Source organism: Gouania willdenowi, chromosome 11 (assembly GCF_900634775.1).
Source record: "Gouania willdenowi chromosome 11, fGouWil2.1, whole genome shotgun sequence".
Classification (NCBI taxonomy): Eukaryota; Metazoa; Chordata; class Actinopteri; order Blenniiformes; family Gobiesocidae; genus Gouania; species Gouania willdenowi.
In genome coordinates, this window is record NC_041054.1 from 1,163,929 (window position 1) to 1,177,625 (window position 13,697).

General features: G+C 41.7%; 1 protein-coding gene across 4 annotated transcripts in view; it reads left to right on the plus strand.

The window, feature by feature from the left end:
- The first annotated feature begins 386 nt into the window (after positions 1-386).
- LOC114471803 (H-2 class I histocompatibility antigen, Q9 alpha chain-like) overlaps positions 387-13,697 on the plus strand; it is a 35,343-nt gene continuing 22,032 nt past the window's right edge. For all 4 annotated transcript variants that reach the window (XR_003675027.1, XR_003675028.1, XM_028460730.1 and 1 more), the window contains exons 1-2: positions 387-534; positions 1,967-2,227. Coding sequence is in view for 2 of the 4 variants with exons in the window: in XM_028460730.1 (XP_028316531.1) it covers positions 483-534; positions 1,967-2,227 (313 nt within the window). In the remaining 2 variants the exon portion in view is untranslated. The remainder of the gene's footprint in view (positions 535-1,966; positions 2,228-13,697) is intronic.

The following is a 13,697-nucleotide window of genomic DNA, read 5'->3' on the forward strand; positions in this document are numbered from 1 at the left end:
AATCAGCAGCTGAAACTGATTGGTTGATGATGCTGAAGGAAGGAAGAGTGTTTATAAATTAATAAAATTAAACTACGTTAAAATAAATAATGAATAATAATTAAAAAAAAATCTAGATTTTTTTTTTGGGTGTTTTTAATTTATAAGTCTGAAAAGTGACAACTTGAAAAAATATTTCCAAAGATTCATTAAAAACTGCTGAATGAAAGTCAGTTTAAACATATTTAAACAAATGAATTTATTCATTTTTCCTAAATTATTTATAATATTTAACTTTATTTTTACAAAGTGATCAAAACAACATCATGTTAAAGCAGTTATTTTTTTTTAATAATATCTGCTGCAGAACCAGAGTGTGACTTCTACCCAGTAACAGTGAGGGAAGAAATCCCATTGGCTGAGCAGGAGGCCGATGGTCACGTGACTTCTCTCAGTGTTGATCCACAGGACGGAAGTGAAAGGTGCTCGTGCTCACCTCCACCATGAACACCTTCATCTTTGTGTTTCTCCTCTCAACACCCGGTGTGACAGCAGGTCAGTCCACATCATTTTACACTTTACTGTCTTTATGTGAGGAGGAATGGAAAGCTTTGTTTGACTTTCACTTTACAGCCTGGAGTTAGACTCACTTATTAACACTGGGACAACTTTACACCTACAACACTATCATCTGCTCTTTTTACTCACTTTATATGTGTTTTTAACGACTTTTAAACACGTTTAACGAGTCCGCAACGAAAACTTTCAGTTTAACTTTTTCATTTTTACCTGCGCAACAAAAGGGGTGTGGCATGTGACGTCATTCAGCCACATTCACTGTGAATAAAATTCAGTTTAATAAAAAACTAAACAGTTTAATGCAAACTAAGAAACACTGAAATACCAAGATTCAAGGAAAAGTAGAATTTAATATTTACTTCTGGATTTACACGTTTTTATGAATCGATACAAAAAAATATATATATTTTTTTCTTTTTTAATGTAAATTTACTTTTTAATATGTAATAATGAAACTTTAATTTAATGTAACTTTTAAAAGTTTATATCTGGAGCAGAATTACTTTTTTTCTGTATTTAGTTGACTTTTAGTTGTCGGTGTCTATTAATAATTAAAAAAAAAAAAAAACTTTAATTTTTATGATCAAACTACAACACAGTGCGTCACTGAACATCATTCAACCACATGAACTGACAATAAACTGTATTTATTGCTTTCTATTTACTGAAATAATAATTTTAAAAAATTGATAGTAAATATAGACTTGATTACTTCTGGTTTTAAAATGTATTAAATTTGTTGAAAAAGAAATGTTTAATTAAAAATTTGATTCATATTTTTATTTCAAATATTCAAACTAAATATGAATAAATGCTTCAATCCTTCAGTTTCGGGTAAAACATTTATTCTTCAAGGTTTGATGAGAGAATAATTTATTAATTCTCACCTCCAATGATTAATAAAGTTTTTAGTAGACATGTGACTATGTGACGCTGTCCTCTTTGATATTGACACCAAATGAAGCCAATCAGCTTCCTGCATTGTTAGAATTACATTTTAATGACTCACAACAGTCATGAGAAAACTGTAACACATAGAGTTTATGGAATATGTCACATTTTGCTGAGTTTGATTTATTAAATTAAAAAATAAATAAAAGTCTGGTTTAGAAATACTAAAAAACTTCCTATATTTCATGTAAAGTTACTCTGAGCATCTGAAACAAACAGTGTTTAGTTAAAGCAATGTTAACTGAATTTATTTGACTTTAAAAACCAAAAAACAACAATATTTTTTAAATAATGGAATAATGTTTTTTTTAGTCTTTGAGTCATTTACAAAGATATTAAAATGTGTGGTAGAGTTAGTGTTTGTAACAGCAGAGATCACTGTGATGTGTGTGATTGTGTGGATACGTTCATGTTGTTGTTCAGTGTCTGAATTCATGACTCTGACCTTTTCTTACAGTGTTGCACACTCTGAGATATTTTCACACATCTTCATCTGACGTACCAAACTTCCCAGAGTTTGTGGCTGTTGGTTATGTTGATGATGTTCAGATGGGTCACTACGACAGTAACACCAAGAGAGTGGTCCCTAAAAAGGACTGGGTTAAAGATGCTGTAGGTGAAGAGTACGTGGAACGTCTAACTGCTCGAGCAATGAATAATCAGCTGCAGTTCAAAGCCCACCTTGAAATCTTAAGGCAGCGTTTCAACCAATCTGGAGGTTAGTTAAAGTTCTCTTGTTTTTTTTTTGTTCAATTAAACCCAGATCAGCTTTGAGTTTAATATTTAAAAAAACTTAAAAATATTAACTATAAAACTAATGGACCTGTCTAACAGAAAAAAGCTCAAACTACCAAAGTTTTGCATCTTTTTACGTCATAACGTCATCTTGGAACGTCTTAAAAGTAATGAGCTCATTTTTAAAATGTAAGGAGTACAAAGTACAGATATGTGTTTAAAAAAGCAAGAAGTCGCCAAAAAAATAAAATACTCACTAAAGTACAGATACCATAAAAAAAGTAATTAAGTACAGTAACAAAGTATTGGTACTTGGTTACTTTTCACATCTGAGCATCACTAAGTGAATGCTGCAGGAACCATTCCTAAAGCTGGAAAAATGCAGACGTCAGCACTTCCTCAGTCGTCCCTCAGAGTCACTAGATTGTCATTGGACGCTGAAAGAAGCTCCATTGTTGTGGACGTTGGATGTGATGATGTTAAAGGTGTCAGTGAGAGACTAGTTATTATCAATAGTTATAAACTCATCATTTACATTCACAGTGTTGTTACTGTCACATTGTATTGTTCCTATTTATATACATTTCTATTATATCCTAACTATAACCACCTGTATGGGTGTGAAGATTTACTCGCAGGTAGTGAGAAAACTTGATTTGAAACATATTTTAATAATTAATAACTACGTATGTGTAAGCCATAGAACTGTAACATGGTTCCACAGATTGTTTTCTGGTGATTTAGTTTTTTTAGTTTCATCTCTTCTGGTCTTTCATTAGTTTTTAACTCTTTTGTAAATAAAGCTCTTGTTTTGAAGTTAACCGGAAGTTTAGTCAGTATCACAATGGAGGGTCTCAGAAATGTGGGAAATTTATAGAATTTCCAATGATAATTACAATTACAAAGTCAATTATCTGAACCAATTACAATTTAATTACGATTAGAACAGCAACAGATTATTTTGATTACAATTACAATTTTAATACGCCATAACTGTAATGAATTATGAATTACATGATTACATCTGCTGTTGCTCCCTCCAGGAAATACACGGGACCCAAGTTGCCGTCACAGATGAATTTATTACGTTCTTCACCAATCCGCTTATGTCCAACACCAAATTCACCGTCAAACTCGCTGTCTGCATAAACCCAAGAGAGAAAGAATCTTGCACAAAAATGATGTAACGTTTCAGGTATTTCAGGTACTTAACAACCTTTTAACTTGCAAAAAGAACACACTTTAAACTTGTACTTATTCAAAGGCAGAAGGAAATAACACCGCTGCACAAAACAACACGGGGACATCATTTTCGACCTGTTTTCCAGTCCTGAGTGTTACATGCTAATGTGTCCCTGTGCAACAGGTGCGAGTAAATTAAATTAAATTAAATCGGGGCTTTCGCCTTTAATTGGCCATGTAATGTTATTACATTAATGGAATTTGTCCTCTGCATTTAAAGGGGACATATCATGGTTTTAAATCCTTCCTTTTTACATATAAATCATACAGTTGTGGTCTATATAAAGTGGAACTGCAATGCTTGGTTCTGAATTCCTCATTATTATAGCTCCACCCCTTTTCTACCCCTTTTCTGATGTGCTTCTGAGAGCAACTCGTTTTGGTGCTGTCTCTTTAAATGCAAATGAGACACTCCATACCCCGCCCCCTCTTCAGGTGACACTCGGTTCAACTCCACCCTGCTCGGCCATTTTTGTAGTTTGATAGAAGAGATACGGCTATGTAGCGGCTCATAAACTTTTTATTCAGAGGTTATTTACAAAATGTCAACAACAGAAGACTTGTCCATCCAGCCTTACATGTTCGAGCCAGAGTCGGACCCGGCGGAGCGAGATGAAAATGAAGATGAACCTGCAGAACCCTAACAAGTGAGCTAACACAAGCACCGAGCTAACGCTAGCACCAAGCTAACGTCACGAAATGCATTTTAATACAGTCTTTTCAAAGACAAAAACGGCAAAATGAATTGACTAATGAAAACTTTAGACTTAAATTAAATCACGTAGGCCATATCATCAAGGATCTAAAACGAGCACACAGCGCTAACATATGAAGTCTGAAGACCTGGAGTTGATGTACTGATTTGGCAGTTTCGCTGCAAATACTGTGACGTATTAGTTCAAAAAACGTAATAGAGAATAGAAAAATCAGTGGGTGACTTGGGGTGTGTTCATGTGGATGGTGGCAGAGGGAAAGAAGCTGTTTTTGTGTCTGGAGGTTCTGGTCCTGATGGACCGAAACCTCCTACCAGAAGGGAGAGATTGAAACAGTTTGTGACCGGGGTGGGAGGGGTCGGCCACAATCTTTCCTGCACGCCTCAAAATCCTGGAGGCGTACAGGTCCTGGAGGGAGGGCAGATTGCAGCCGATGACCTTCTCTGCAGAGTGGATGATACGCTGCAGTCTGGCCTTGTCCTTGGCCGTAGCTGCAGCGTACCAGATGGTGATGGAGGAGCAGAGGATGGACTGGATGATGGAGCTGTAGAAGTTCACCATCATCTTTGTTGGCAGACTGAACTTCTTCAGCTGCCGCAGAAAGTACATCTTCTGCTGAGCTTTTTTGATAAGGGAGCTGATGTTCAGCTCCCACTTGAGGTCCTGAGTGATGATGGTCCCCAGGAAGCAGAAGTACTCTACAGAGCTCACTGTAGAGTCTCCCAGGGTGAGGGGGGCTGGGTTCTTCCTGAAGTCTGCTATCATCTCCACTGTCTTTAAAGCATTGAGCTCCAGGTTGTTCTGGCTGCACCAGGACACCAGCCAGTCTGTCTCCCACCTGTAGTCGGACTCGTCTCCATCAGCGATGAGACCGATGATGGTCGTGTCGTCTGCAAACTTCAGGAGTTTGACCGACTGGTGAGAGGAGGTGCAGCTGTTGGTGTACAGGGAGAAGAGCAGAGGAGAAAGAACACAGCCCTGAGGAGATCCAGTGCTGATGGTCCGGGGAGCAGAGATGGTTTTTCCCAGCTTCACGTGCTGCTTCCTGTCAAACAGGAAGTCCATCATCTTGAAGAATGACAATGTCATTAACCTTTGCCTCTCTTTTATCCCTTTGCCACACTTGTCTTTGCTGAAGATTAAGGAGGTACTCCTTCTTCCACCTTGTCCAGAATTCATTTGTCAAGAACTGAACCTGGCGCCATCTCTTTCGTAGGTATAGATCCTGACTCACAAACTGACCAGGAGGGGGCAGTATTATGCTGGACATTATCATGAGAATGTGGTTTGGTGTGAGTGGCTCTAGACTTGTGGGATCATTTAAATGCTCTACAGTCAGAGGTCTGCTATTTATAATAGCCATCACTTCATACAAAAATGTCCTAAGTGATGCACTATCAAGTCTTTTAGCAGACTTATCTAGGACTGCTGTTAGCACACTTCTAATTGTTCTTATTTGTCTTTCCCATATGCCTCCCATGTAGCTTGATGATGGGACGTTCATTCTGAACTCATAGTCAAGTTCTTTCATTTGTTCTTGATTCAGCTCCTTCATTGCGTTCATGAACTCTCCTTTTGCACCTACAAAGTTAGTGCCTTGATCGCATCTCAATTGCCTTACATTTCCTCGTATTGCAATGAATGCACGTAATGCATTGAGAAAGGCATCTGTCGTAAGGTCATCTAACATTTCAATGTGTATTGCTCTGGAGCACATACAAGTAAAAAGGAGACCATACTTCTTTAGCTCCTTTCTTGCTTCCTTCACATAAAACGGTCCAAAACAATCTATGCCACAATAAGTAAATGGAGGTGTTGTTTCCATCCTTTCTTCAGGCAAATCAGACATTTTTGGGTCTTGTGTTCCTTCTGTACTTTCTGCACGTTGTGCACTTATAAATATGTGAGTCCACAGCATTGCTACTTCCAATAACCCATATTCCATTGGATCGCAATTAATTTACTGTTAGCCCTCTTTCTTGATGATGCACTTTCTCGTGGTAATGCTTGATAAGCAAGGAAGACACATTACTTGCCTTTGGCACAACCGCAGGATGCTTGACATGTGGGTGAAGGCCAGATCTTGTCAAACGTCCTCCAACCCTGAGCACACCGTGCTCATCTCCAAATGGACTTAGTTTGTATAGCTTGTTTGCTTTGTCTTTGAGTTTTATTTCCTTGTGTTGCCTTATATCTTTGATTACTTTGCTAAATGCTTCATTTTGGACCAACCTGAGTATGAAAAGCTTGTCTTTCATCGATACTTGTAGCTTCACTTGTTTTTGGTTTGAGACCTTTGATTTGTTTGGCATGGCGTCTGAGGCAAGCAATGGCTTTGACAGCTCTTTTCCAGTCAGAAAACTTTGCCAAGCGGTCTTGCAGTGTCCTCTCTTCCTTTGCCCTGGTATTGAGCACTTGAACCTTTCGAAGCTCTGATGGTGACATCAATGACTTCTTCCACCTTAACACCTTCCATGGGCAAGTCCCTTTTCCACAGAAAGTCTGGGCCTGTGAACCAGTTTGAAGCAACAAGCTGACTTGATTCTTTGGACCCTATTAGCTACAAACACATGAAATTGTCTGGCTTCATTGTTTATATACCCAAGCACAACCTTTGAGTCTGTCCAAAAATAGTCTTGAATCTCATCTGTTTCAAGCTCTTTCCTAAGCATAACACTTGTTCTTGCTGCTACCACTGCTGCAGATAACTCGAGTCATGGTATTGTAGTTACTTTGGTTGGAGCAACACGCGCCTTCCCAAGAACTAACGAGCAATGGATTTCTCTATTAGTGTTGGATGCTCTGAGGTAAGTACACATACCATAACCTGTGACGCTAGCATCTGAGAAATGGTGAAGCTCATACTGCTTGACATCTGTAAAGTCTGATGGAATGTAGCATCTTTTGATACTGACACTAGACAAGTTTTGAAGATCATGTAGCCACAATTCCCATTGTGCTTCCAGCTCATCTGGGAGTGGCTCGTCCCACTCCACCTTGTCTCAACATAGTTGTTGTAAGATCTGCTTTCCACGAAGGATGAATGGTGCTACAAACCCCAACGGGTCGTAAATGGAAGCTACTGTTGATAGCACCCCCCTTCTGGTTAGTGGATGCTCTTTGACAGTAACTCTGAACTGAAAGTTATCAGAGGACACACACCACTGAACACCAAGAGCTCTTTCTACAAGCGGCTCTCCCAAGGCCAGATCCAAGTCTTTGACACTTTCAGTGCACTCTTCTCTTGGTATTGATTTCAATACTTCTTTACTGTTGGAAATGAACTTATGTAGTCTGAGTTTTCCTGTACTACAGAGATCCCTTGCTTGTTTGACGAGCTGGATCGCTTCAGCATCAGATGTTACACTAGTCCATCATCGACATAAAAATTTCTTTGGATGAATGTCACTGTTTTTTGTTCAAACTGATCCTGACCTTCAGTGGCTAGATGTTTGAGACCAAAATTGGAACATTCAGGTGAGGAGGCTGCACCAAAAAGATGAACTTTCATCCGAAAAACTGATGGCGGAGACCCTAGATCACCATTCTCCCACCATAAGAACCTCAGGTAGTCTTGGTCTTCAGGTCTTACGTGGAACTGATGGAGCATTCGTTCCACATCGCACGTGACAGCAATTGGACCTTTACGAAACCTACAAAGCACTCACACAAGGTGTTTGTGAGCTCTGGACCAGTAAGAAGGTGGTCATTTGACGAAGTGTCTTGGAATTTCGCAGAGCAATCAAACACAACACGAATTTTCCCAGGCTTTTGAGGATGTATTGCCCATGATGGGGAATATACCAGACTGGGTGATTGTTCAGTTCTTGTTCTAGGACTCTTTCTGCATCACCACGAGCAATAATATAATTCATGAAGTTCACATAGTCTTCACAATACCTTTGGTCCTTCTTGAGCCTTTGTTCCAATCTCATTAAACACTTAACAGCACATAATTTATTGTTGGGTAGATTTGTTCGGTCTTGTTTAAAAGGTAGAGGCATCTCATAATGACCATCATGTTTGTGTCTGATTCCGTCTTTCAACTTAGTCAAGAAGTGAAGATCTTCCTGAGAGACAGCTGCCTCTTCTCCAACTCTCTCACAGAAGTCGGATTCTAGCACTTTGTCATCTGGAGAGATAGTTTCTTTAATATGAGTCTTGCAAACATAGTGAACTTCACCTCTGAGCTTGACTGATGGTTTGAGCTCAGGTGTCACTTGCTTTACAATGATGCGAAGACTTACACCAATTGAGTCGTCATAGTGTTCACATGGGTCACCATAACTTACTATGCTCCAACCTCGGTCGGTTTTCTGAGCAAAGGGTTGGCTTTCCTCCCCACATACAACTTCCCTGGGCATTAGAGCTTGTGGGCAATTATACCCAATCAACTGACCAATTTCACACTCCCTTTGTGGAGCAATGTGTTCTGCGAGGTGCTCTAAGTGAGGCCATGCCATGGCAGTCTCTGGGGTTGGGATATGAGTTTGATTAGCAGGAATTAATTCACGTGTAAACTGTTGGCACTGTGATCTTCTTAGAGGAGATCAGTCCTCTTATTTTATTTATATTTTGAGCGATCCTCGTGTAGGCATGAGGGATGACATTTTGAGCAGGTGTTGCAGACCATCCGGTTTCTGCAGTTCTTGGAATGATGGCCAGGACTCAAACAGCCAAAACACAGTCTCTCAGCTCGAATAAATTTGATTTGAACAGCGATTGGCCTTTCCATTAATTTGTGACACTTATGTAAGGCATTTCCTATTTTCTTACAAAACGCACACGTGTCTATGTTCCTTTCACTGGTGTTTGTTGTGAAGATCTTAGCGCCGACATTTTGGTTCTTGGAGGCTGTTATGTTTTGGTGCTTGCTCTTTGCTTTCTCGGGTTCACCTTGTCTTAATGCATGGTAAGATGTTATAGGGTTGCAAGCAATGCTAGCTTCCATTGTTAGGAACATCACAAAATAATTAAAGCTTGGGAACTTTCTGTGTCCCAGTTGATACTGTGTGGCCTTTTGGTTCCATCTGGTACTTAGTCAATCAGGTAGTTTGGCTGTGAGTCTCTGATTCTCATTTCCATCATTAAGAACATTAAGATTATAATTTTGAGACATGGCAGATTCACTACTGCGTAAGAAGTCAACAAACTTCCTTAGCTCAGAACTTTCTCTTGCAGCTATTTTTGGCCAGGCATGTAGTCTGTCTCTGAGTGCCTTGGCTATTACGAAGGGCTCTCCAAATCGTTCATTGAGCAGGTCCCATGCTGCATCATAGGAGTCTTTTGAACCAACCAGAAAGTAGCCTTCTAAAGCTTCTTTAGCTGCTCCTCCAACATATTTTTGAAGGGAGAAAATTTTCTCTACAGTTGGAACATTTTTTCTCTCAATTAGTATCTGAAAGGATGACTTCCAATGATTGAACTTTAGTGGATCCCCACTAAATACTGTAGGTTCTGTTATTGGTAACCTATTTGCAGATATAGCTTCAGCTAATACTTTTACAAGCTCTCTTGTGTCATCTTGAGGCACACTTCTTGGAGCCATAACTGTCTCTGGTTGTTGGTACCAATCCGCTGAGTTAACCTGATTAAATGCCTGCACAACCAGTTCAGGGTTCTGTGGTTTAATTTCTTGCTCAGGATAGACCTCATTGTTATCATAGATTTGAAGCTTTGCTCTTGCTGCATTTAGCCTTTTTAGCTCCTCCAAGCGTTGAACTTCTCTTTTCAAGTTTTCTACAGACTTTCTTCTTACAGCATTCTCTTCTTGCTGTTTCCTTAAAAGAGCAGCTTCTTGTTTCTCCCTTTCTATCTTACGTTCAGTCTCTTCTCTTTCTTTATTAAGACGACAAGTTAATGCAGCTGCTTCTTGATCTGCAGCAATCATCTTATCCTCAGCTTCTAGATTTTACAGTTTTTCTCTGCAGCACTCTTGCTCAGCCATAACTCGCAATACAGCCTGTGTAGCTGCATACTCTGCAGCTGCTTCTTGCCTCTGGATTGCTGTTGCATTAGAGCACATAGAATTGGGTTTAGTACGATTAGAGACTGGAAGTGAAACACTGGAGCATGAAGATGCAAATACAGAGCTGTTATCTTGCCAAATCAGATTTTCTGTAGTTCCTTGAATTTGGGATTGAGCGTTTTGTACAACAATATTGGTGATCGATATAGAGCTGTCCAGCTTGCGTCGCATGTCATGAGGTGGGCTGTCAGTCCCTCTGTATTTATCATACACCATATTGCTTCACGGAAACGTGGCTGTGTGGAGCGGTACCGGACTCTGCGCTGCAGCTGGCCGGCTTCCAACTTCACAGAGCGGACCGAGACGCGGAGCTCACCGGGAAGAAGAAAGGTGGAGGAATCTGCTTTTATGTGAACAGTAACTGGTGTAACGACGTGACAGTGATCCTCCAGCACTGCTCTCCTCACCTGGAATCCTTTATTATCAACAGCAAACCCTTCTATTCTCCCCGTGAGTTCGCTTCATTCATCCTGGTTGGCGTGTACATCCCACCATCAGCTGATGTGCGCGAGGCACAGCGCACACTCGCCGACCAGATCCTGTGCATGGAGCGGACCTACCCGGACTCTTTTATCATTGTGCTTGGTGACTTTAATAAAGGGGACCTCTCACACCAGCTCCCCAAATATAGACAATTAATTAAATGTCCGACCAGAGAGGAGAAGACACTGGATCACTGTTACACCACACTAAGCAGTGCTTATCACGCCGTTTCCCGTGCTGCACTGGGCCAATCGGACCATTTGATGGTCCATCTGATTCCTTCATACAGACAGAGGCTGAAGCTCTGTAAACCTGTGGTGAAGGAATCTAAACAATGGACCAGTGAAGCAGTGGAGAAACTCCAGGAGTGTTTGGACTGGACTGACTGGGATGTTTTCAGGTCTGCGAACAGTTCTCTGGATGAGTTTACAGACGCTGTGACGTCCTACATCAGCTTCTGTGAGGACAGCTGCATTCCATCAAAGACCAGGGTGAGTTATAACAATGACAAACCCTGGTTCACAGCTAAGCTCAGAGGGCTGAGGGCAGACAAAGAGGTCGCTTTCAGGAGTGGAGACAGAGCCAGGTACAGAGAGTCGAAGTACACGTTTGAAAAGGAGGTGAGAAAAGCCAAACGTTTGTACTCAGAGAAGCTACAATATCAGTTCTCTGCAAATGACTCGGCTTCTGTCTGGAGAGGGCTCAGGCAAATTACAAACTACAAGCCCAGAGCCCCTGCTGCTGCTAACGACCTCTGCCTGGCCAACAGTCTGAATGAGTTCTATTGTAGATTTGACAGACAATGGGACAGACCTGACTCCAACCCCCCTCACACCTCTGACCAGCCTCACTCCAACACCTTCACCCCCCACATCAAAGCTACAGTTTCACCCCAGCTGCCTACAGAGGCTCTCTCCCCTATCTTCCCCCCCTCCTCCCCCCCTCCTACAGAGACACCTTTCTCCATCAAAGAGAGAGATGTGAATAGACTTTTCAGGAGACAAAACCCCCGTAAGGCTTGTGGACCGGACTCTGTCTCTCCCTCTACCTTGAAGCACTGTGCTGATCAGCTGTCTCCAGTGTTCACAGACATTTTTAACACCTCACTGGAGACATGCACCGTACCAGCCTGTTTTAAGGCCTCCACCATCGTTCCTGTCCCTAAAAAGCTGAGGATCACAGGACTTAATGACTACAGACCCATCGCTCTGACATCTGTGGTCATGAAGTCCTTTGAACGCCTCATGCTCTCCCACATCAAGGACATCACCGACCCCCACCTGGACCCCCTGCAGTTTGCCTATAGATCCAACAGGTCAGTAGACGATGCTGTAAACCTGGCTCTCCACTTCATCCTCCAGCACCTGGACTCCCCAGGCTCCTACGCCAGGATCCTGTTTGTGGACTTCAGCTCTGCTTTTAATACAATAATCCCAGCTCTCCTTCAGGACAAGCTTTCCCAGCTGAACGTGCCAGACTCCACCTGCAGGTGGATCACAGACTTCCTGTCTGACAGGAAGCAGCACGTGAAGCTGGGAAAAACCATCTCTGCTCCCCGGACCATCAGCACTGGATCTCCTCAGGGCTGTGTTCTTTCTCCTCTGCTCTTCTCCCTGTACACCAACAGCTGCACCTCCTCTCACCAGTCGGTCAAACTCCTGAAGTTTGCAGACGACACGACCATCATCGGTCTCATCGCTGATGGAGACGAGTCCGACTACAGGTGGGAGACAGACCGGCTGGTGTCCTGGTGCAGCCAGAACAACCTGGAGCTCAATGCTTTAAAGACAGTGGAGATGATAGCAGACTTCAGGAAGAACCCAGCCCCCCTCACCCTGGGAGACTCTACAGTGAGCTCTGTAGAGTACTTCTGCTTCCTGGGGACCATCATCACTCAGGACCTCAAGTGGGAGCTGAACATCAGCTCCCTTATCAAAAAAGCTCAGCAGAGGATGTACTTTCTGCGGCAGCTGAAGAAGTTCAGTCTGCCAACAAAGATGATGGTGAACTTCTACAGCTCCATCATTCAGTCCATCCTCTGCTCCTCCATCACCATCTGGTACGCTGCAGCTACGGCCAAGGACAAGGCCAGACTGCAGCGTATCATCCACTCTGCAGAGAAGGTCATCGGCTGCAATCTGCCCTCCCTCCAGGACCTGTACGCCTCCAGGATTTTGAGGCGTGCAGGAAAGATTGTGGCCGACCCCTCACACCCCGGTCATAAACTGTTTCAATCTCTCCCTTCTGGTAGGAGGTTTCGGTCCATCAGGACCAGAACCTCCAGACACAAAAACAGCTTCTTTCCCTCTGCCACCATCCACATGAACACACCCCAAGTCACCCACTGAACCCCCCCCCCACCCGATCACCACCTCCACCAGCTTGATACCTGCTGCACTGTATATATATATATTTATATTTATCCTATTTATCCTTTATTCTCTATCTATCCTTTATTTATCCCTCATCCTTTATAATTATCATTATTATTATTATTATTGTTGCTGGGTTGTTCTTTGTTGTGTTGTTTTTATTTCTTTTATTTCTTTTTGTTGCTTGTTTTGTGCACCAACCACCAAGTCAAATTCCTTGTACTGTCCTCAAAACTGTACATGGCAAATAAAACATTTCTGATTCTGATTCTGATTCAATTCAGATAGTTCTCTTTGAATAGTGCTAATGTGTTCTTGTAGAATGTCACTGGGATCCTGTCTGATTACAGATTTTTTAGCTACCTTAATTAGAGCTTTCCCGCGGTCATTAATGCTGTCAAAGCGTAGCTTTAGTCCCTTAATTTTTCCTTTCTGAAGTTCTTTCCCCTTTTCTGTTGATATGCGAGCTCTTTCACTTCTACGAGGCTCATCAGGCTGCACCACTTGTACATTGTGAGGCTCCACTATCTGTTCTGGTTCTACTACTTGTTCTATAGGAGCCATCAATTGACTCTCTTTACCGGATTGTGACATTTTAAACTTTTTAAATTGCCT